The sequence below is a fragment of the Capra hircus genome, unplaced genomic scaffold (genome assembly GCF_001704415.2).
Source record: "Capra hircus breed San Clemente unplaced genomic scaffold, ASM170441v1, whole genome shotgun sequence".
NCBI classification, from domain to species: Eukaryota; Metazoa; Chordata; class Mammalia; order Artiodactyla; family Bovidae; genus Capra; species Capra hircus.
In genome coordinates, this window is record NW_017189752.1 from 123,970 (window position 1) to 148,926 (window position 24,957).

A 24,957-nucleotide genomic window follows, 5' to 3' on the forward strand; every position below is an offset into this window, starting at 1 on the left:
ACTTCAGTTGCAGACCATGTGGGTCTCAGGACTAGAACCCTTGATGCAAATATAGGAAGACCTGGTTGCAGCCTATGGGATTCCACACCCAGCTGGAGGGGAAGATTCCTGGAGCATCGCGGAGCCTAGAGCATAAAAATATCCAGGACTTGTAGTCTCTGGAGTTGGGACATCCCTCAGCATCAGTTTTTATATTTCCATGGGCTTTTCCCTCCCCAGACATTTGGGAAAATAGGGAGTTGCAGGTAATTTCATTCTTCCTGTGCCCTGTAAGATTTTATCAATGCACAGTAAAAAAGTAACAGTCCAGATGCTGTCTTTAAAGTAGTGTATGAAGAAACATTGAGTCAAGGAAGGTGATGACTCTGTGGTATTGATTTGAGATTCTGAGACTCCACCTCCCAACCCATAAGAGGTGCCGGCATAGACTCCATCTCTGCTTCTACTCATGCAGTAGAGGAGGCCAGGTGGGGCCTCCCTGTTTTCATGAAGGGCTGGAAATGCCAGTGGCTCTTCCTACAGCCTGTCTCCTCAGGGAGAAAAACTGTGAATGGAATCTAGGAATTAATCCAAGCATTTTATCAAGTAGCTGCTGTTCCTGGGTTTTCACCAAGCTGCTTCCATTTGCCATTTAACCTGAACTCCATTGAGGATACTTCTGTTACATATGACTCAGACAAACTATTTCTGGCCACAGGCTAAAGTTCAAGACAGTCATTCTGGTGGCTTGTGCTATAACAGCCCAGACCTCTGTAAGGTCTGGGCCCATGTCAGGAGCTGTTGGTGGCAGGATCTGTGGCACATCTGGGCCCCTGTTGGCCACCCAACAGGTCTCACACAGCGCAGATTACTCACATTGTTAATCATCCAAAGCAGGGAGGTGTCTCTTTGCTTAGGTACTGGCAGCAGAAGGACCTTGGGACTTAGCGCCCGTAACTTCCTTCATTGGAAGTGACTCAAACTAAAGGAACCATCATTGAATGGCCTAGTGTTTTCCTGAATTGTTGCGACTGCAACATCATGAAGCATTGTAACACGGTGATGTTACTTTCCTTGTACACACAAGAAACAATATTCAGTAGACTGATCTTCTTGAAGGTTGTACTTCCGATAAATGGTAGACCTTGGATTTGAGCCCAGATCTTTTGGTGGAGCTAGTTATCAGTACTGTGTATACTATTTTGGAGACATGGAAGAGTCAGCTTGGAAGAATGGATCATGTGATTTTAAAACAGCCTGCCCTCCCATGTTCAAGTGACCCGGAAATAAGGACCGACTGTAAACTGACAAGTCGTCTGGCAATTTCACAGCACCTGAAGGGACACGTAATAGGCAGAGATCTTTTTACTTCTCGATTTCCTCATGGCCCACAGTGGGATAGCCAGACTAGTTGTTTAGTTTTCAACAGAGAGTTCCTTAGCACCTGGTGCTGGGGGGACACAATTTATCTGTCACGGCTGATTATAGGGGGGAAATGAGGCAATAAAGGTAAACAGCCATTTCTAATATTGGAGCAAAAGGGCATGGGGGAGGGCAAACACTCTCTTCCACAGCCTTCACAGATTTCCCCCTGAGTTATGGAAGTCCACAATAAATCTCTTGTTTGTTGGAGAGGAAAAATTTCACATCAGTATTGGGCCATCTGGTGTCTGAGAATATCCAAGCGTTAACCTTTCTTGTCTCTGACCAAAGCAGATTCTGCTTTGCTGACTTTGAGCAGACACGTCCCCTTGAGACTAGGAGCCCAACTCGGCTATAGTTCTTTATGCTCAGGAACTAGCTGACAGGGGCCCTGGTCCTGTGTGATGCTCTACAGAGCCCTGCCGTGGAACCTCTCTACCATAGACTGTTTCTGAGACACACCGAGTACTTTCTCTGCAGCTCCATCTTGTAGAGTTTTCTCCTACTTTCTTCATTGCACTATGTTTTTCTGTTTATTTTCTTTTAACACTAAATACGTTCGTTATTTCAGAAACTTTTTTTTTCATTCTTCTTGAGAAACTGGCCTCCAGCTGCATTCCGATTAAGTGTGTGACCATTGCAGGACCTTTTGGAAGGAATTCTTGCTTGGGGTAAATTATAGTCTGAACCACGGGTCAGCAAAGTTTGGCCCACAGGCTGAATCCTAGGCACTCAGGGTGTTGTGTAAATAAGATTTTATTGGGACCTAGCCAGGTCCATTCACTTAACCATTGTCTGTAGCAGGTACAGGAGCAGAGTTGAGGGACTGAGACAGACGGTGTGGCCCACAAAGCCAGAAATATTTACTATCTGTTCTTTGCAGAAGAATTGTCACACAGTGGTTATCAGCTGTGGCTGCACTAGAGAAATCTCTTGAAGGGCTTTTAAAACATCTTACAGCCTGGTCCCTACTCCCACCCCTAGACATTTGGATTTAATTGGCCTTGACTGGGGCCAGACACTTAAAAAAAAAAAAGCTTCCCAGGGGATTCCCAGAGTTGAGATCCACTGATCATGACCCTTTCTTCCAGCGGCAGGAGTATGACTTGTTTGTTCCCCAGGCTCCTGGGATCTCCCAGAATCCTCCAGCACAAGTCTCTTCGGTGCCTGGGAAAAAAGTCAGCCTTATCTCCGGTGAGAAAGCGCTGACCCGCCCTGAATTCCTGGCTCAAGCCTGGAGAGGCTTGACCTTATCAGTCCTCAGTCTGGCTTGCATTCTTTCTGAGGCTCCCGGCCCATCCCACAAAGACTATCTGGCCTTCTTTCCCTGGTGAGGGTTTCTCATCTCCTGCCTAGCCTGGGATAAGGGCCGCCATCCACCCATTCAGCCCTTCATCTTCCTGCTCACAGGCATGTTGGAGCAGGCAGGGGGAAAATGGCTCACGCAGCATCTTCCCAGGTATTAGTTGGCAGGACTCAACCTCAAAGGCTGTCGCCGAGCTCACATGTCCATCCGATCTCCCAGTCTGCCTGAGAGAGGGAATTCTTGGTTTGGATTCAGTGGCCTTTTGTGTTACTTGTATAAGTTGCCTCTGAGTGGGCTCATTTGATTTTTTTTTTTTTGTCCCTTTGCTTATGGTGCCTTTAAGAAAGAGGTCGTGCCCTCTTCATTTGGCCTCGCCTGATTATAGACACGTCTTGGTTGGCTCTGGTAATTACTGCCTGTCAGCACGGCAACTGTCCAGGCTTGCTGTCCTTTGTGCCTGAGTACTCCTGGGCTCCCTCGAGCAGGTGCCTGCAGTGCTGACTCCTGGAGGTGCGCACCTGGTCCAAAGGCATAGTCTGCTCACAGGATGTCTTTGGACAAGGGCTACCCTCTTTGAAAAGCATGGCCTCTGCCTGGGGCGATCTTGGGTTCTCATGGTCCAGAGATGTAAGAGGAGATGGAGACAGACACAGATGGACGCATGGATGGACACATTTCCCCCTTTTAATAGCCCATGAAATCGAAATCTGAAGTAATGACTGGGGTCTGCAGCATTCAGAGCGCTAAACACAGACTAAGTTCACTTCTTGGGCACTGGGGAGCCGGAGGCCCATTTCTTCTTCCGTTGGAAAAGCTAATCTGACCCCCAGGAGCCCACATTCTAGACAGAAGTCCCTCTTTGACTGATGGCCTGATGTAGATCAAATCATTGCCCACTCAGCCTTTGTCTATAAAAGCAGGGAAACATACTCGTCATATCTCACAAGAGGCAGTGCTCTGTGACAACCTGGACTGATGGGTTGGGGAGGGAGGTTCAGGAGGGAGGGGGCATATGTATGCCTGTGGCCAGTTCATGTTGATGTATGGTAAAAACCATGACAATATTGTAAACATTTTTCAATTTAAAATATATATATATTTAAAGAAAAGAAAGGTGCAATAAAAAAAAAGAATAAAATTCTCATTCCAAAGGGGGAAAAAAAAGAATTTCTGAGAATAGATGAAATTAATATGAAAGTTACATTGTTATAGCCAGGTATAGTAATTTATACTGCTGAGGTCCAGCTAAGCCTTAACCTTCTTATATCACCCAAAGCAGTGCTTTACGCCTGCATGGCCTCCTGAAACTGTTTACTAGTTCTGCCCACTCAGACTCTTCAGATGAGAAGGGAGCTTCAGAGCTGAAAGTCTGGTATTTATCCTAAATCTTGAGATTAGAGACGTGTCTCAGCAGAGACGTTTCTTTTTCTCAGTGTTGTGTACGTGCCATAAAAGGGCTTCCCAGGTGATTGAGGAGTAAAGAACTCACCTGCCAATGCAGGAGACACAGGTTCTATCCCTGGGTCGGGAGGATCCCCTAGAGAAGGAAATGGCAACCCACTCCAGTACTTTTGCCGGGAAATCCCATGGGCAGAGGAGCCTGGCAGGCTACAGTCCATGGAGTCACAAAGAGGTAGACATGACTTAGTGACTAAACAACATGCCATTAAAAATGGGGTCCAGAGTTTTGAGCTTTTCCCTGGATTCTGCAGATGGCTTCCATTAGACTTCTGACAAACTTCAGGAACTGAGAATTTGTCTTTAAACTCTTGAGTTATATTAAGTTACACCAGTGTTTGTCACTCTCCTTAGCACATTAAGATACAACGTACTCACTGTCTTAGGTACTTGAGTTGCCTTTTCCCTCATCCCAGTCTTGGATTTATATAGTTTTAGAGACTGTAGCAAAAGTAACATGAATGGTATCCCTAAGTAAAACCTTTCATCATTTAGGATTGTTTCATCTATAAGTAACAGAAAAGACTAACTCTCCTGGTCCTGAACAGTAAGGCCATCCATTGTGACCTAGCAGTGTCCAAGGTGGGAGTGGCCTCCCCATTGGTGGACTCGGCAGCTCAGTGATATCATAGTATGTCAGGATCCCCTCTAGGACTGGCCCAGGCTGAGTGTCCTGGGGGAGAGACAGATGCCCGAGAGCCTTAGGACTCAGCTACGCCAGAGACCTGGGTGGCAGGTTGCCATGTGTCTGTCCATCTGTACCCATCACTACTGCAGTGTGTATGTACTTCAAGTCTCTTTACTAATTTACCCTATGAAATTGCAGACAGAGTTTGGGCAGTGATTTCAGATCATTGTTACTGATGTTTAACATTGCAGTTAACTTCCCTGGACTTTGGTGGTGGGGTTACTTTCAGTTTGGAATGGAAAAGATCCCAGGCAGTAACTGTTGGCATTGTCTTCCTTGCCTACAAGGTGACAAGCGGACACACGTGGAAGGAGTCAGGAAGCCCTTGGCTCATTCGCTTGTTATCTGGGCACCAGTGGAAGTCCCTTCCACTCGGGCCTGGGAAATTTACGTCCCAGGAGTTAAATTTAGAGGTTTTGTAGAAATGATTTTTGTTTCTTTATGATCATTGTTTGAAGTGTTCCTTTCCTTAGTGGACTTAAATGAGACCAACTAGTCAGGCAAAATGGAGGTTCTTGGATTTGGAAATAGATGTTCTTCATCTAAGAAAGAATTCTGTTTACAAACATTTTACTCTGTGTTTTGAGGAGATTAGAATTCTAAATATAAGAACATTTGAGGTAAAGTTGATGAATACTTAGCTCCTCCAGGTATTTATTTCCAGTAGATTCTAGTAGTTTGACATTCTGACTGATGGGGACTTCAATAGTAGACATTCCGTAGAACTATTTTTTGTTTGTTTGTTTAAGGAGACATCTGGAGAGCTCAGATTAACTTGGGATGTGGTTCTATTTGAGGATATTAAATAATCTTCCCATTTAAATCACTTGATGGCCTTGAGACATCTTCTTCAGTATTAAATCAGGACATGATTATAAGCTAGTTTCTGGATGTTGACATCTAAGTTACCTGAATGACAGTCTTTTCTACCCAGATCAAAGGAGTTAAAGAATGGATGCTGACATGTACTCATTGTCCTGTGGCAGCCTGGATGGGAGGGGGATTTAGGGGAGAATGGATACATGCATATGTATGGCTGAGTCGCTCTGCTGTGCCCCTGAAATTATCACAACACTGTTAATCAGCTATATCCCAATACTAAATAAAAAGTTTAAAGTTTTTTTTTTTAAAGAATGGATAGTGGCCTTGCAGATGGCTCTTAGGAGCAGGTGAAACTAATGAAAATGACCTAGAGGCAGATTCCATAAATGTGGGATGACTCTCAGATGAAGAAATAGGAACCTACACAGCTCAGGGAGGGTCAGGAAGCAAGTCACTGCAGCTGCAAGGCCTAAGAGAAAGGAGACAGAAGCATGACAAGAAAGGGATGCAGAGAAGTGGATGGGGTGATAGAAATTAGAAGTGGCTGAATGCTGCTCCAGTTGCTGAGACAGCAGAGAAGGCTTGACTGACCATGCCTAGCATGCAACTGGGTAGCTGAACGTGTCTGATTCACCCCCGGGTATTGGCCATCTGTAATCACGATACTGTGTCTGTTACAAGACTTTAACTCATATGTGCTGCACTGCTGAAGAAAGCATTTAGCTATGTGATCTGATTTAGTGGAACATCCATCAGAAACAAACTAGAATAAAAGTGTGGGTGCTTCACTTCGGCTCTTGGGGAGCCAACACCATGAACACTCAAGCCTGCTACATACTGGCATTTGACTAGGAAGTAGTCGTTTTCATTTTTTACAAATCTTTAGGTTTTTTTTCCTTTTCTATGTCAAAAATTATTCATGTGGAAGCTATAGATATGAAAAGAGTAAATATAAAATCTTTTGGAATGAGACCATGGAGAAAACAGTCAGCTTTTGAGTTCTGTCCTTCCAGTGACTTCCATGGTGTGTACATTTTAAAAGGAAGTAAAAGTGGTTTCATACTATACTGTTTTCATCGTAAAGAATAGTTTTCTATACCATAACCATACCTCCCCCACCCCCACCTCCTGTGTATATGTGGTTTTTAAACCTGATAGTTTTGCAGTTGAAGTAAAGAGTTTTGATTTACCTATAGCTATATAGTTTATTTTGTAGAATCAAGTAGAAGGTAGTCATGTGAAAAATCAAACATCAAGATTCAAGGTGGTGAGATGTATGTTCTTAGGAGCGAGGACCAACTTGGAAATCTGAGACTGGGAATTCATTACTTAATATAATGATTTAGAAGCTCCTGTTTATGTGTATTTGTTTACTTTAAAGGACCCATTATAAAATTATGTTTTCCTTCTGTTTAGCCTTCTCTGGATATTCAACAAATACAAAGTACGACCCATACCAAATTAAGGCAGAGATAGCAAGTCGTCGGGATAGGGTGAGTAAAATGAATATTTTCATAACTAGAAACCCTGTATATATTTGTACGTAATATCACTTTTCATGGTTCATTATCTGATGGTCAGTGTGTCTCACACTCATATTTTAGTAAGATTTTCAATTTCATGAATTATTATTATTACATTTGGTTATACTTTCTACTATTTTTTCAATAGGAGGAGAAAAGCTTCATTCTCAAGCCTCAGCTCATCTAACAAAAAAATCGCCCGCACCCCTCCGTGTTTCAAGGGGCTAGATTTACTCCCCATTTGGAAAGATTTGACAGTGTCAGGGCCCAGCCTCAGAGGACTGGATGACTCTCAGCAGGTTTAGCATCTGTCTGCTGTTCTTTCCTTGTGGCTCTATTCCCAGAGAAATTGTGCCTGCCATAGTGTTTGCCCAGAAGGTTCCGAGGCACCTTCCCAGTGGTGCCCAGTTCTTTGGGTGCCACCATGTCCCATCCCTCAGCCTTTGTCATGTGTGTCTGGAAGGAGGGATGGAAGACATCTTGGAGCCCAAGCCTCTGGTCCTGGTGTCTCAGTCCCTAAACCAGAGCATCTCTTTGAGTGCCATGGCTCTCATATTCTAGCACAGCCTTAAAAACACCGGGGGCATCAGTTCAATATGAAAACTCCAGGCCACCCCCCAGTTTTAACACAGGCCCGGAGTGAGTCCCAGCACATTTTAAATAAGCTCTCTCCGTGACTGAGTTCCAGGTACCCAAAGCCATGCTTTGAGCAATGGCATCTCCTAGGTGGGACTTTAAACAGAAGGGAGGATGGGAAAAAAAAAAAAAAAAACATGACAGAGTTTGCTCACTGAATTATGTCAGTTAATACCTTGAAAAGAAAATCATTGACGATTCCAGGGTTCCCTGTGGGTAGAAAGCTCTTGGGGATCTGGGCCTTGTGTGTCTCAGCCAGCCAGCTCCTCTGCCAGGGCTGTGTGTTAGGCCTGTCGATGGAAGATCCTGGCAAGAGGGTGACCCAGGGAATTGCAAGCCAATCAGAAATTAAGAGGACAGTGCTAACAACTGTAGAAAAACCATTTTTCAGAGCATGCTTTTGAGAAAAAAAAATATGTAATTTGTCTTTAGCTTTCTAGATTAAAACGAGAGCTGGCCCAGATGAAGCAAGAACTGCAGTACAAAGAGAAGGGAGTGGAGACCCTGCAAGAGTGAGTGGCCTGTGGTGATGGGGGGAGCATTTCCCTGCGGTTTCCTGTTGTGCTGACCTCTTCTATGCTGGGACATGTGTCTTAAAGCTTCTTGGGTGTTCGCTTTTCTGCTTTTATTTATGCTCGTTATGTACCAGTCATAAGCATCAGATCTCTTTTCCTTGAAGATACCTTGTTCTTGTTTCCTTGGGAAGCAAGATCTTTATTAGAATATTTGTGCACATTTTTGATAGCTAGCTGTCTAAAACACACAAGGCTATTTCCATTTGAATTATTGTTTGGCTAGTTTTAGTCTCTTCAGTGTTTTAGTTCTAAATTTTAAATTAATTAAAACTAAATAAAGTTAAACTGTTAGTCCCCAGCCTCAGTAGCCACATCTGAAATGCTCAGTAGTCATGTGTGTCTAGTGCAAATCTTCTCCACCTCAGTGCTCATGACTTTTTGGGCCAGATAGCTGTTTGTGGTGGGAGCTCTCCAGTGCACTATAGGATGTTTAACAGCATCCGTGGCCTTGACCTCCTATGTGCCAGTAGCAGCCTCTCACCCAGTTGTGACAGCCAAAAATGTCTCCAGATATTGCCAAGTGTTTCCTGGAGGGCACGTGTTTCCGACGTGGAGGACCACTAAGCTAGTGGCCCCTGCATTGGGCAGCACAGATAATAGGCTATTTACATCCTCACAGATGGGTGATCCCCTGGAGAAGGAAATGGCAACCCACTCCAGTATTCTTGCCTGGAGAATCCCATGGATACCAAGCCTGGTGGGCTACAGTCCATGGGGTCACAAAGAGTCAGACACGACAGAGAGACTTATCATATATCTACACAGAACGTTCTGTCGGGCAGCCTAATCTATAGGTCATCCTCCTGTTGACATCTTTGCAATTAGAACTCTATCCCTACCGAGAGTTTGGAGATTTTAAAGTTCTTATTATTTGCAAATTCTATTAAGTGAGCAAATTAAGTGAACAATAGTTACTGTGTTAGTGGTGGTATTAGTGGTCTGAAAGAATTAATTTTCTCTAGAAAGGGTTTTGCATGCCCGTTGGTTCTAAGTCTGTTTCCTTTTGATTCAGATCCTGGTTTCACTTGCTGAACTTGGGCATGTGCTTCACACCTTCTACGCTGACTCTTCTCATGTGGTTGTCTGAGTTCGACTACTCTGACAAAATACTTTAGACTGAGTGACTTAAAGAGCAGACAGTGACTTCTCATGGTTCCAGAGGCCAGAAGTCCAAGGTCAAGGCACTGGCAAATCCATTATGAGCCTTTTGACTGTATCTTGACATGGTGGTGTTGTGTGGTGGGGGGCTCTGGTCTCTGGTGTCTCTTCTCTTTCTTTAAGGACAGTGGTCCCTTCATGGGGCCCCACCCTCATGACTTCATCTAAATCTAATAACCCCCTAAAGGACCCATTTCCAACAGCAACCCATTGGGGATTGGGATTCACCCCAAGAATTTGGGGGGATGTGAACATTCAGTCCATAGCAGTGACCATTGGGCTAAATTGTCCAAGGACAGCAACAATGCCTGCTGCACAGTCAGCCTTCAGCAAATGACAGGAATCCATGTGGCTACGATTCTTGGTAAACAGGGTCAGCGTTCTACTCTCTTGGCGTCCTATGTGTAGATGCAGTGACCTCATGCCAGATGTATCATTCTTTATAAGGAGGGAACACGGATATGAGTGTTTGCCAAAGGTAATGACCGCAGCCTCACATAAAGGGTAATCAAACCCTGTTGTTCAGCATGAGTAGAGATTCACTTTCTTACTCACCCAAGATTGCTTCGGCTGACGACTTTTTTGTCTGCTTCTTTATTGAGGACGTATTATAGACACCAGGGGAGACACCATACAAAGGTGAGCTGGGTCCTGCTCGGAGGGCTTGGCTCTTCTGGCTCTGAGACACTGCCATGCCCCCTGCAGGTCCCCCCTGAGGTGGGATTTGGCCACATGCTTACCATGGGCTGCAGGCTTTTAAGCTTACGATCAGCTTTTTGCTTTCTCTGCCACTACCTGCAGCAGCGTGTGTGCGTGTGTGCATGTGCATGTGTGCAAGAAAACCCCTTCCCCTTGACATTGCTAGGAAGTAACTTCATCTCTTGTAGGCAGTCATTCTTTAAAAAAATATTTACTAATATTTGGCTGTGCTGTCTCTTTGTTGCTGTGAGGGCTAACTCTCTAGTTGAGGTGTGTTGGGCTTCTCATTATAGTGGCTTCTCTTGTGGAGCATGGCCTCTCAGCACGTGAGCTTCAGTAGTTGTAGCCCCCGGACTCTGGAGCACAGGCTCAGTAGCTGTGGCTCAGCTGTTCGCGTGGCATGTGGGATCTTCCCAGACCAGGGATCGAAACTGTGTCTCCTGCGTTGGCAGGCAGATTCTTTACTTACCTGTGAGCCACCAGGAGAAACCTCAGCATCATTTTAAGACTGGAAAAAGGTGGCCTCGGTTTCTCCAGGTTTCTGGGACAGGAAGCAGAAGCCGGTACAGGAAGTTGTCAGTTTACACCTGCAGCCAGAGCGGAATATGAGCCTGCAGAGTGAATGCCAGTGCTGTTGATCCTCTTTCTGCTTTCGTTTGCAAGCCCCCTTGTGTGGGGTCAGCGATGGTAAACATGCCCCCTGCCAAGGGGATGGTCCTCACTCTGTGGCAGAGCCTATGGGAATGCCCGCCTTCCCCCATGCAGGCTGAGGGGTGGCCTGAAGGAAAGCTCTGGACCTGAACTTGGTCTTGGGGTGTCCCAGCCCAGCTTTCCAGATGAAACTGCCTCTCGAAGCAGCTTCTGGTTGGGTGCTGTGTTGTCACTGCGCACAATCACTCTATGCTATGACACGACATCTCAGGAAGGAGAAAAAACAGGAGTGCTTGTGCCATGCCTATTTGTTAATACAGTGCTCTGCCAGTGAAAAGGTGGCCTCATACCTTCCTCTGAGTTACACAAGCCATGTATAAGATGAAAACGGCCTCTTTATTTTCCTGGTATTGAAGACTGGCTCTTGTGTTTGGATCACATCATGTCGATTGGTATGCTTTATTGAGAAATTGGGAAAACCTTGGGTAAGCGTCGATAATGTGATTACCCCACCCCTACTGCAAAATCCTGACTCTGAACACAGATAATACATGCACTGTTGTATGTCAATGGGCTTCTCAGATATTATTACCAACCTCGACTTAAGGCAGAAACCCTAGATTTCCCTCCAGAAAAGTTTCTGCTGTTCTTGCTTCCCAGAATATCCCGTGTATTTTTTTCCAGGGCACCTCACTGAGAGTTTGGCGACTCACAACATTTTAAACTCAACTTGTTTATCTTGGTGAACTTTCCTGGCTAGCAAGGAAATCCATCATTACGCTTGGGTCCAAGTGAGGAAAAAAGAGCCTTTTGTATTTTTTTTTAAGTCTATGTGCGTTGTTAATTTTTGTAGATGGGAACTGACAATGAACAGAATCTTTGGGTTAATGATAGAATGTGTGTGTTTGTCTGTGTGTGTACTATATATAAACTTTTAATGATGGAAAATGTCAAACGTACACAAAAGTCAAGAGAATAGTATAAGGGAACCTTCCCGTATCTGTATCCCCACTTCTACAGCTAACTGCACAATGGCCAGTCTTGTTTTGTCACACAGCTACAGAGCCTCATTGCCCAAGCTTTTACCACGTTATTGAAGCAAATCCCAGAATCTTATTTAGTCCATAAATGTCTCCTAAAGTTACAGACTCCTTTTGAAAACGTAACTAATACCCGTGCCACTTAGTAGTAATCTCTTCATGTTGTCTATTCTCCAGTGGGTTTTTCCCCACCTCCCTGGTTTGTTTGGGTCCAGGTTCAGACTAGGTCCATACCGTATGTGTGGTTAGCATGTCTCTTCATCTCTACCCCCCTCTCCCTTTTTCTTTTTTCCTTCATTTGTTTGTTTTGACAATGTACTTGTTGAAGAAGCTACTCTCCTTGTCCCAAGGAATTGCCCCAATCCTGGATTTTGCTACAGGAATGTGCATCGCATCATTTCACATGCTCCTCTGTCCCCTGCTCTTTATTTATTTAAACTGGTGTCATTAATCCCACAGGCTTGATCTGACTCAAGTTCCGTTGCATTTTCTCTTCTTTTGGGGGTTAAATATGGTTTGTAGCTGGTGGTGGTACTTTGATCAGGAGGTACACACTCTCTGGTTGCCTCGTGTGTGTGTGTGTATGTGTGTGTGTGTGTGTGTGTGTGTGTGTGTGTGTGTGTGTGTGTGTGTGGTGTAAAGATTATAACTGGGGTTTGACATTGGCAGCCTGATACATCCATTTGTGTGTGTGTGTGTGTGTGTGCACTCAGTTGCTCAGTCATGTCCAACTCTTTGTGACCCCATGAACTGCAGCCCTAATTCTAGGGCCCAGGCTAAGTAGTTGTGGCATGTGGGATCTTCCCAGACCAAGGATCAAACCTGTGTCCCTTGCATCAGCAGGTAGATTCTTTACCACTGAGCCACCAGAGAAGCCCCCAGAGCCTTTTTAATAACTGCCCTCCAGCATTTCTTCTCTGCTCCTTATTGTACTATATTGTGCTTGAAGAAATCTTATTTCTACCACTGCTGTTCAAATCATAAAAGTAGGTGCTCGCTAGACGTGCCAGTAACCCCTTTCCTGGAGGTGCGTGCTTATCAGCCTCTGGGTCTGTGCTTCGAGCCTTTTAATTGCTTGATGACTGTCTTCCATCTTGGAATGCCATGATGGAGTTAAGCCCGTGTGTCTCCTTCAGTGACTCAGAGCGACTGCCCTCTAAGGAGCGTTCAGTATCACGGCGAGGCAGTGTTAGATCTTGGAATTAGCATTTTCTCTCTGAGGGAATTTACAGGTTTCAGGAAAGCATGGGCTTGTCCGCAGTCCACACAGGCTTAGAGCAGGATATCCTGTTACCATAGCTCAGAGGCTCCTCAAATAACAGTAAAACCTACAGAAGTGGGGGTGGAAACAAAAAGAGTGTTGTTCCCAGTCGTGGGATGGATCTGGTGTTCCACATGGGACCAACGGCCAATAGAAGCTGCCAGAAGCTCTTTGGGATTCTGGTTTGTTCAAGGCCACCTGCCAGAACCAGTGATGTAAAGATAGAGTCATAACAAGACTCCTCCTCCTTGGGGGTTGTAGTATGTGCTATTAACGTGGACGACCTTTCGAGACCTGGTGGCCCTTTCCTCCAAGATGTGGGTTGAAGAATTTGTTCGGTTTGATTTTTGCCAGTGCAGTTCTCTTGACATCTTAAGTTGAACAAGAAATATGGACGCTTGAGGACAAGGGGAGGTTAATGAGAAATACCTCAAAATGCCCTCTCAGCGGTGTGCCATCAGAGTTTGATGCTGCGCCTTCTTTCCTCTGGCTTCCCTGGTGGCTCAGACAGTAAAGAATCCACCTGCAAAGTGGGAGACCTGGGTTCGATCCCTGGGTCAGGAAGATCCCCTGGAGGAGGGCATGGCAATCCACTCCAGTAATCTTGCCTGGAGAATCCCCATGGACAGAGGAGGTTGGCGGGCTACGGTCCATGGAGTCACAAAGAGTCAGATGCGACTGAGTGACTAACACTTAAACGCACTTCTTTTCTCTCTAACAGTTTCTTTTAAAGGCAGGATGTAAAGAGTTGCCAGTCTGCTTTGGCCTGCCATCTGACTGTGTGGATAGTCCTCAGATTTGACATGGTGTCACTTTGGAAGCTTGAGCTTGAATGTATTGCTAGCCTGGTGACAGAAGAGGCTGAGTGTGGCATGAAGGGCCTCAGTGTGGACCTTGCTGTGTGACCTTGAGCAAGTCATTGAACCTTCCTGGTTGAATGTTGAGTGAAAAGTAAAGGCCAGGTGTTAGAGGGAATTTGAAAACTCCCAAATAAACGAATTTTGCAGATGTGGTATAAAAGAGAGTTCCTGTTCTTTGAGGTTTTTGTTAGATGAAAATTGATCACAGTTGACAGATGGAAGTGGTTAGAGTTCTGTAGAGCCTGCTTCTTCCTCTTACCAAAGCATACGGACCCTACCCTGGCCACCCTGAGCAGGAGTGCACCAGCGGGTAGCAAGGGCCATTAGCTACACCAAGTTTTTCCATGCTGCTGCTGCTGCTGCTAAGTCGCTTCAGTCATGTCAGACTCTGTGCAACCCCATAGACAGCAGCCCACTAGGCTCCTCTGTCCCTGGGATTCTCCAGGCAAGAATAATGGAGTGGGTTGCCATTTCCTTCTCCAATGCATGAAAGTGAAAAGTGAAAGTGAAGTCACTCAGTCATGCCTGACTCTTAGCGACCCCATGGACTGCAGCCTACCAGGCTCCTCCGTCCATGGGATTTTCTAGGCAGCAGTACTGGAGTGGGGGGCCATTGCCTTCTCCAAGTTTTTCCATAGAACAGCTAAAATGGAAAAACTCCAATTTGGACTTGAGAGCTGGGAGATGTGGGTTTGAGTTGTGGGTCTGCCAGATCTTAGCTTGTCCTCTGGGGCCACTTAGTCTCTCTGAGCCTCAATTTTTGCATCACAAAGTCTGGGAAGATTATGCTTATCTCATAAACCTGTTCAGGGGATTAAATGAGGTGAGACGTAAAGCATGCAGCAGGACAATCACCTAGTAGGTGTTCGATACTTGCACTATTGTAACATGCTGTTTATATACCTATTGAATTTAATCAAACACATACTTATATAATTCAGTCAAATAGATACTTGTATAATTTAATCAGGGACTTGCCAGGTAGCAAAGAAGTGGTAAAGAATTCTCCTGCCAGTGAAGGAGATGTAAGAGACATGGGTTCATTCCCTGGGTCGGGAAGATCATCTGGAGGAGGACACGGCAACCCATTCCAGTATTCTTGCCTGGAGAATCCCATTGACAGGGGAGCCTGGCAGGTGACAGTCCATAGGGTAGCACAGAGTCAGACACAGCTGAAGCGACTCAGCATGCATGCATGCATGCATAATTTAATCAAATGCATATAATTTAATCAGATATAATATAAAATATCTTTATAAGGTTTTACTTACATAACAGTATCATTTCACATAATTGCATATTCTATAATAATTCATAATTTTTTAAACAGTTACATTTCGGAGATTCCTAGAACTTTGAGATCATCTTTTCTAAGAGCTTTCACACTTTTTTGTTAAAACGTGTGTAATCTTTTCCCTTATCCTTCCCCTCCAATGACGTCTTCTGTGGAAGAAGACTGTCTGAGATGGAACGAAGGAAGGTGCTTGCCGAAGCAGCAGTGAGGGGCCCCAACTCGTGGGTGGGCTCTCCCTTTAGTGACCCCAGCTCACCGGACTGGGACAGCCTTGGGACAGAGTGAAAACAGCTGCTCTCGGTCAGTCTTCATTTGAGGTCTCAGAGCTCCTTGGGTGGAGCTAAGGTCAGGGCTGAGGCCTGCTGCCTTGAAGTTGAACTTTTGTTCTTGGGTGGGGGGGGGGAGGGTCGGGGGGCTCTGTGGCATCTGCTGGTGAGATGTATTACAGGGTTTGCTGTTCTCTCTCCCTGGTGGGAACTGGGGCCTGTTTTGCTCCAAGCCACCAGCTGATGGTGCCTTGACAGGCGGCTGGCTCTGCCCCGGGCTTTACTGATGGCTGCACTTAGGCTCTGTCACTGCTGAAAGCCATAAAGGAATCACAACACCCAAGTATGAGCCGGAGCTGACGAGGTTAGCGTCTCACATTGTGGCCTTAACAGCGGCTGTGTGTCTGTACTCTGTGACCATCCGATGAACACTGACTTCTAAGCAGTTGAGAACATTTTGTGTGTTGCATTTGAGTTTCATTTTTCTATAGGGGTGTCGGTGTCAGGTAATGATCCCTTAGCTGTATGAAGTTTTCTTTCTAGAAGAGTCAGTAGACTTATAATAGCAAAGGCATTGGTCATGTTAAGGATAAATCACACTTTTCTGGCCTTGGGTTTTCTGTGTTGAAATGATGTCACCCTTTTCTATAGATTTCATCAGCCTATGTCTGTTGTGATTTGTGACATTAAATGAGATATATTTGAGAGCCTTTTATCAGAAGATGGATATCAGGAGACATTATTACATAAATGAGTCTAACTTTTCTCTGCAAGAAAACTTGAGCCACTTCCTTGGCAGATGTAGTGATGAGAGATGGATGGCCTTTGTGTTTGCCTTGCATCAGAGACTCTTGATTCTCCATAGAACAGCTAAAATGGAAAAACACATGGCCAGGCCACATTGGGATGCAGGGATAGAATGAAGGATGAATGGATGTTTGGATGAAACGGGAGTACTAGAGAGGGAGTGATAAATTAGAACCAGGATAAAAGAACGAAAGATAAGAGGAGCCATAAGACTTCCCAAGTTTTGTGCAGGGCATCACTATTGAAAACTTCACTACTTTTTGCTGTTTCCCATATATTCTTGTATACAGACTTCATTGGTATGTTTACTGAATAGACATTTTGGACTACTAACTGAGATGCTGGGGCTAAACGAATAAGACATGATCCTGCTCTCAGAGAGGGAAGTTTAAAATCTCTGGAAATGATTAGGAATCTTGCCTGGCACGTCCCTGCCTACAGAAGATGCTCTTGGAGCAGAGGGAGACATCCACCACCAGTCTTATCTCCTTGTATTCACCACGAACAAGGAAGGGCTTATGGGATCTTTTTTTTCCTTTGCCAAAACATTGCTTTCAGCTATTCCCCGCCCTTTTATGAAGCTTTTAAGTTCTGGATTATTACTGTTTAATGGGATGTTACACTCTCGCACAGAATGACTCTTTTATTTCTTTTTGAACCAGGATTGATCGCAAGATGTCTAATGCTCACACCAACTACAAACTGGATGAGGCACAGGCTATAATGAGCGAGCTCAGGACCATCAAGAAAGCCATTTATACAGGCGAGAAGGAAAGACGGGACCTGATGCAAGTAAGAGGCCGGGGAGCTCTTCAGAGCCTGCATCTGTCTCTCTGCTCTCCTGCGTATCGTTCCTTTATTTATTTATTTCCCTTTTTAAACATGTTCATAATGCCAGGGTTATCTAACTTTCCTTTATGTAAACATTTAAAAATATATGCATATTTATATCATATCATTATTATATAATCATGCAAATTTTAAACACATACATGTTTGTACTATATATATGTGTATTTGATATCTTCGATATATGTGTGTGTACGTGTATATATATATATATATATATATTTTAAAATGTGCATGTTAGTTTCCTAGGGTTGCCATGACAAAGAACCACATACCAGGTGGCTTAGAACAACAGGAGTTTATTCTCTCCGAGTCTGGAGGACGAGAGTCTGATGTCAAGGTGCGGCAGGGCCACGGTCTGTCTGGCGGCTCTGGGGAGGTCCTTCTCGCCTCTCGCAGCCTCTGGGGGCTGCTGGCAGTCCTCGGTGTTCTCAGCTTATAGATGCATCACCCTAGTCTCTGCCTTCGTGATCACATCTCTGCATATAAATTTTTTCTTCTTATAAGGACACCAATCATTGGATTAGAACCTGTTCTCATCTTAGTTCGATTTTATCTGCAGACTTTTCCTTCCAAATAAGCACGTATTCCCAGGTTCTGGGGGTTAGGACTGAAGCATCTTTTTGCAGGACACAATTCAGGCTATAGTAAGGGGTGACACATTTATATCGTTTAATAACCAAAGTAATTTTAAAAGTGTATCATAAGAGTCTTGCTGTCACCCCATTTTCTCACCTCCTATAACTACTGTTATAACCTTCTTGTGTGTCCTGCTAGTGTTTATACAGACACGTGATGGTGTGGACACGTGATCAGTTGCCCTCGCAGAAAGCTGGGCCTGTAACTCTGTACGGCTGCATAGTATTCCACCATGAGGATAGACTTTATACTGGTTTATTTTTTTGCCACTTGAACTCCCGTAGCTTCTGTTATTTTTAGAAAAACTGAGTTTTTGCCAAGGGACGCATGCCGGGCTCTTGCTCCATGCCGGAATGCATTTGATGCTCTCCGTCGTGGCTTTTCTTTCCAGCTCAGTTCACTGAGTCGGCACCTGGCACTAGTAGGCGTTGGTCTCAATTCTGCAGCATGTAAAACACACAAGGACATGGGAGCAAAGCTCACCTCCTTAGGCCAAGTGCAACAGGTGCGCACATGACCGCCTTGCATGGCGGTGCTTCCTAATGTCAAGGATGTGAGGCTGGAGTGTCCCCAGGGTGCTTGTTCAATTGCAGATTACCAGGCCATACCCCAGATCTCCTAGATTAGACTCTCTGGGGGTAGGATACAGAAATCTGTATTTTCAGATGCCCTGTATTTCCAGGTCATGAGAAGTAAATGACACCCGGCTGCCTCGAGTGGGTTCCCCACCATGGAGGCTGGAGATAGAATTTCTGGAAGATATCTCAGACTGCAGCATCTTCTCTGAGACACTCCAGGGAGACACACAAGCAGTGTCTTCATCTAGTAAAATCAAATAAGTTGTTTCATCTTGGCCCATCCCAAGACACCTTTGTCTAGATCCAGAGGCACCTGCCTGGGGTCTACTGCACCTGGGCATCTCGTGTCTGCAGTCTTTTAAAAATCTTAAAACATCTGGTTTCTCTTGAACTTTCACCCGAAGGGGTTCCAGGTACCAGAATTTATACTTACTCTAATATTTGGCCTACTGACATCCATATAAGATGACTTTGGCCCTGTAGAATTATGACTGAAAAAAATTTGCTTATAAGAATATGTGAGCATAGTCTAGGAGTTGTTTTCACCTTCTGTGTGGTTTTGAAAATCTCCAGGTAGCATTCCTTTCTGATGGAATTATTTATTGAAGGAACATTTCAGATAGGAATGCTATCTCCCTTCCCCTTTGCTCTATTGAGGTACAGTTGACAAATAAAATTTTATAAATTTAAGGTGTACGTGCTGGTTTGATAGACACAACTATTGTGAAATGATTACCACCGTAAAATGAGTTCACACCTGTCACCTCACATGGGTACGTTGATTTTTCTGTGCTGAGGACTTCTAAGATCTACTCTTAGCAACTTTCAGACCTTCACTCCAGTATTGCTAGCTATTCTCACTGTGCTGTGGACCTGAGATCTGGGACTTATTCCTCCTGCTTTCCTGGTGGCTCAGACGGTAAAGAATCCACCTGCCAGTGCAGGAGACGTGAGTTCAATCCCTGGGTCAGGAAGATTCCCTGGAGGAGGGCATGGCAACCCACTCCAGTGTTCTCGCCTGGGAAATCCATGAACAGAGGAGCCTGGTGGGCTACAGTCCGTGGGATTACAAAGAGATGCAACTGAGCACACACGTATGCACATTGCTCTTAACGCATGGGACTTTGGACCCTTTGACCAGCATCTCTTCATTGCCCCGAGCCCTCTAGCCCCTGTCAGCTGCCTTTCTACTCCCTATGTTTTTGGCTTTTTTGGAGGGAAGGCTTATTTTTTCTTTAGGAAACACAGAGGTTTAAAAAAAAAAACAGTAAAAATGGTCCCTCGTTTGTTCTCTGTATTATTCCCTTGCTGCCAGGAGGACTCAGTTGCCATCTGACTTAAATCACTATGAGTTTCATGAAAGGTGCACGTGCTGATCAACATTTCTTTGGAATCTCATGAGAATGGGGTTGGGGTGGGCCTGCTCTCCAGGAATGAGGCTGCCGACCTGGAATGGGAAGGAAATGACTGCTTGGAAAGGGAAGAGATGCATCGCCATGGCTATTCAAGTTGCTTGTTCCCTTCTGTTCTAGAGCCTGGCCAAGCTGACTGATGGCTTCAGGAATAGCTGTTCTCTTACCGACCCTCTGCAGGAGTTCCCTCCCGGCGCAGGCGCACTGGGCGAGTCTTTATCTCACCAGTTTTGTGATGCTGGCTCTCAGACTGACATCATAGGCGAGGTATGCTCACCAGGCAGTGGGGGGGCGGGGGCGGAGAACCAAGTATATCCAGAGAGACAACAAAAGGGCTGCTTTCATGTGGCCATCACCCATTTGTTTAAATTTTCCACTTTCCCTTCAAAAGGGTTTTGGCTTTTGTGCCATTAAGTTTGAAGAAAGAATATGGTTTTTTTTTTTTTAATATCCAGGCATCTTGAAGGTTCAGAAGGGCCTGAGAGGCAATTGAATGGCTTATTACCTCTCTCTTCATAAATTAGATTTTTTAAAAAGGCAGAATCCTTTTGAAAGTTGAGTTTAGCTGTTTTTTTTTAATTTAAATATTTATTTTAATTGGAGGCTAATTACCTTACAATATTGTATTGGTTTTGCCGTACATCAACATGAATCCGCCACAGGTGTACATGTGTTCCCCATCCAGAACCCCCCTCCCACCTCTCTCCCCATACCATCCCTCGGTCGTCCCAGTGCACCAGCCCCAAGCATCCTGTGGGAGAGGGAGAAGGTGGGATGATTTGGGAGAATGGCATTGAAACATGTATAATATCATATAAGAAATGAATCGCCAGTCCAGGTTCAATGCAGGATACAGGAGTTTAGCTGTTTTTTGACAGGTGTAGGACTCTTTAGAGCATGGATCAGCTAACTTTTTCTGCCAAGGTCCAGATAATAAGTGTTTTAGGCTTTGCTGGCTATGCAGTCTCTGCCATAGTCACCTGTGAATGGGTGGGTGGGGCTTGTTCCAGTAAAACTAAGAGGTGGTGGGCAACATTCATCCTTTGGGCCGTAGTTCTCTGAGCTCTGGCTTAGACCAGTGATTTTCATCAGCTTTGTGGCTGTGTTACCCTTGGGTTATATTTTGATGCTATTTCTTATTCTTCTAAGAGAATGTCAGAAAATTAAATTGAAATTAATTTTGTTTGGGACTTGGAAGAATTTCATAATGCCCCTTTTGATAATTAGTGAAGCCTTGAGTTAGCCATCAAAGCAGAATTGGCTGCCATCATGTGAAGCAGGGCAGTGAATACTTAAAGACACTACTGTTGTACTGTCATTGAGTGAAGTTTTATATTCATTTGTTACAAATGGAAAACCAATTTGTATGGATTCTTAGGGCTCACTAAGTAAAGTTGAAATATCAGTGAAATGCACAATGCCCTCCTAAAAGTAAATAAATAAAAAGAAGGGAAAACCATTGACTAAAAAACTGTGAGTTTTAAATAATTAACTATATTTTAAAATGTCAACAAATAGTGCCTCTTTGAGGGGAATATCATATAGGAAGGAATGCCTCTGTGTCCTGGATGTCCTGAACTGCCTGTGTGCAATGTTCCCCCTCACTGTTCTCAAAACTACACTTGGACATTTTTTGACCAGGTTTAAGACAGAGAAGAATCTGTAAGTCAAAACTCTCTGGCATTTTTGCCTAAAGATTTTGGCATGAGAAAAGGAAAGAAGTACAATATGTATTGAATTCCATGAATAACTCATTGCTGTTTAACATAAGGTTAGAATTAGAATAACTTTAGCAGTAAATTGTCATTATTTATGAGTTTACTGGGGCTGGCCCTGAGTTGGCAGCTTCATGACTGTTACTTTGATTTAAGTAGCTGTTTCCATCTTCTTTTGTCAGCTGAGAGGGTCCAGGTACCAGGTTACCTAAGGTTATGTAGCCAGGGAGAGGCAGATCTGGGTTTGAATCAGCAACTCTGATCCCTAAACCCCTGTGCTTTCTACTACATCTTGTTATTGAAAAATATATCAAAAGGCTTTAACTATATTAGTTAGCTATTGCTGCATAACAAAACATCTCTGAAACCTAGCATTTGAAAACAGCACACATTTATTATCTCACACTTGTACTGTGGATCAGGAAACTGTGCTTCATCTTCTGCTTCAGGGGCTCTCAGGAAACTGTAATCAAGGTATTAGCTAGAGTTGCAGTCTCATCAGAAAGCTTGATTGGGAAGGGTTTACTTCCAGGCTTATATGATTGTTGGCAGGATTCAGTTCCTCACTGATTATTGGACTGAGAGCTTCTATTCCTTACTGTATGAACCTCTCCAGAACGGCAGCTTGCTTCATCACAGCATGCATGTACTACACAAGTTGGGATGAATTTTTTTGTGTGTTTATATCAACTTTGAGCAATTCTCTATTTCTTTTCAAACTTAATTTGCTGTGGGAATTACAAAATAGACAAGTGTACTTCCACTATTAAAAAAAAAAAAATCCGCCAGTGTTGGAACAACCAAAGTTTTACCAGTCACATTCCCAACTCCCGATGACCAGAGATGGCAGCTGTTATTGGTGTGTTTCCTTCCAGACCTTTGAAAAATGGAAATTAGAAGGTGAATTAAAATATTATTCACTGGTGCTGGAAGTTTAAGTGAGTTTTCTCTTTTGAAAATGGGTTTTTAACATGTCTTCCCCCTTGTTTATGTTCCTTCTGTTCCGAAAAGTTCATCTTTGATGATAAAACAAGGCTTGTGGATCGAGTCAGGCTTAACTGGCAGTATGAGGAAGCCAGAAAGAGGTAAGAAGCTCCTTTTTCAAACCTTGCCTTCTCCTTATTTCCTTTCTCCTGTGGGAAGAGGTTTTATGGAGTTTCAATGTGTGATTTATCCACGTCTTACCAGAAAGCAATGTCTGACAGAGTATAAAATTGAGACTCTTCAGTTTACATGTAGCTTCGGAACGCATGTGACAGAATTTCACATGCATTTAAAATGGGAACTTCTCAATATTGCAAACAGTTATAAAGATGGGATATAATAAAAATAGAGACTTCTCGGGCTCTCTTTATCCTCTCAGGGAATTCAGAACTCCCTCCTTCCCTGCCTTCTAACTGAGCATCAGTCCCTCAGAACAGCTTAAGCATAACTGTTTTTTTTTTTTAATATATGTGGTGTCTCATTTTATAGATTAACAACAAGAGCCATGTATCTTGGTTCAAAGACAGTTTAATAAGGATTAGGTCCATGAGTGACAGCAGTACCTAATCTATGTCATTCTGACAGAGAACTGAAACACAATCGTGTCTGTTAACCTGTGTTGTAGGTTACCTGCCTTCTGCGAATTGAGACTTGACCTTGTTTGTGTGTTTCAAAATGTATCTCTCCCTCCTCTCTGTCCCTCCCTCCCGGTCTCAGCCAGGATGCATGGGCAGCACCACCAGGTGGGCTGTTACCCTCGCAGGCAGTGTTTTCTTTAAATTTATTTTATTGGGCTGTGTTGGGTCTTAGTGGCGGTGCACAGGCTTCTCTCTAGTTGTGGCACATGGATTCAGTAGTTACGGTGCATGGGCTTAGTGAATCAATCTCTCTTGTGCCTTCTGAAAAGAGTCTTAAATTCAAGCTATTCCAAAATCTGGGCTTCAGAAAGCCATGGTGCCTGTCTTTTTCAAGAAGTTTCTTTAGTCACATATGAACTGCTGTGCGGGGAGTAGAGGAAGAGGAGCGAATGCCAAGCAGGTCGAGGGCGTCCATTCTGGAAGCTAAATAGTTGGGTTTGGTCAGTATACTGTATCATTCAGGGATGTCTGGAAATCCGCTTCATGGCCTTTTTAGCAAATGTAAAAATAGCATCCAAAGCAGATCATCTGACTCCCTGCTGGAGGGCCGGCTGGAGATGACCCAGCCTCTGCTCTGAGCCCCTCTGCCCGATCCTTCTGGCTCTTGCTCTGCAGGATGCAGTGATATCCTCAAAGGGGGCACTGCACTTCCCCGTGGACCACTTCCCTGGCCTCAGGCATCCACTCTCTGGAGCTTGCTGGTGGCGTTTGTCTGACGCTATTGTCTCAATATTGAGAATATTGTCTCAATAGTCCTCTGCTCCTTGCATGTTTCTGCTGCACTGTGTGGGTGTTGGAATTCGCTGCATTGTATTAAACCACAGAAACTTGTTGGGTGCTGTACTTAACGTAATTGTTACTGTTTGGCTGTGACATTTACCAGCCATTGCAAGGGATATTTTGGTTTTCTAAAGATGAGGTTGATACAGAGTGAGTAATCTTTTAAATATCGAGATAATAACATTTGGGCGGAAAGTCCAGGATTTAAGAGCATTCTTCAGGGGAGGACACTGTACTTCATCAGTATCTTTTAAAGGGGAGGAGTATCTCAGGGTCACCAGAACCTTGTTAGGAAAGGCACTGCAGTTGCAGAGGAGGGTCCTATCCCCAGTGCATCGACCTTTGTAGGAAAGTAGGGGCTTCTCCAAAGTGCCTTTCTAAGCTGCCTTGCACACATTTAGAGATCTGAGATTCATTGTAAGGACATGTCAGGTTGGCTCACAGTTGTTCTTTCCCACTAGAATAGTGGTTCCCACTGGAACAGGGAGTGAGGGAGGGATGCAATGGTGGGACTCCCCCCACCCCCAGTCGGCTTCTGGCTACATTTACAGATGTCAGTAGTTGTCATAGCTCTAGGGGAGGCACCAATGGTATCAAGTGGGGAGAGACCAGAGAACACTCCGGCCCCCATGTCACTATTGCTAGAGGATTGTGCTGTCTCAGCAGGTCCACATCTGCATCATTTCCATATGGGCAACCCCAGCAGCTTCCTCCACACCCGGCAGCCATTGGCAGAGAAGCGGCCAGGGGTTGGGTGGGGGTCTGGGAGACTGTACTTCTGACTAGCACCTGCCCTGTTCACAGACGTGGCATGGTTTATGTGAGGCCATAAGGACATATAAACTCCCCCACAGCTAGCAGACATTGTGAGGACCTCAGTGAGTCTGCCTGGGGGTGGAGATAACCCCAGAGAGTAC

The 24,957-nt window shown here is 44.5% G+C and overlaps 1 protein-coding gene across 2 annotated transcripts in view; it reads left to right on the forward strand.

The window, feature by feature from the left end:
• Positions 1–24,957, forward strand: part of WWC3 (WWC family member 3) — a 107,788-nt gene that overhangs the window by 45,422 nt on the left and 37,409 nt on the right. For both annotated transcript variants that reach the window (XM_018044719.1, XM_018044720.1), the window contains exons 4-8: positions 7,092–7,168; positions 8,267–8,346; positions 17,108–17,237; positions 20,044–20,190; positions 22,650–22,723. In XM_018044719.1, coding sequence (XP_017900208.1) covers positions 7,092–7,168; positions 8,267–8,346; positions 17,108–17,237; positions 20,044–20,190; positions 22,650–22,723 — 508 coding nt within the window. The remainder of the gene's footprint in view (positions 1–7,091; positions 7,169–8,266; positions 8,347–17,107; positions 17,238–20,043; positions 20,191–22,649; positions 22,724–24,957) is intronic.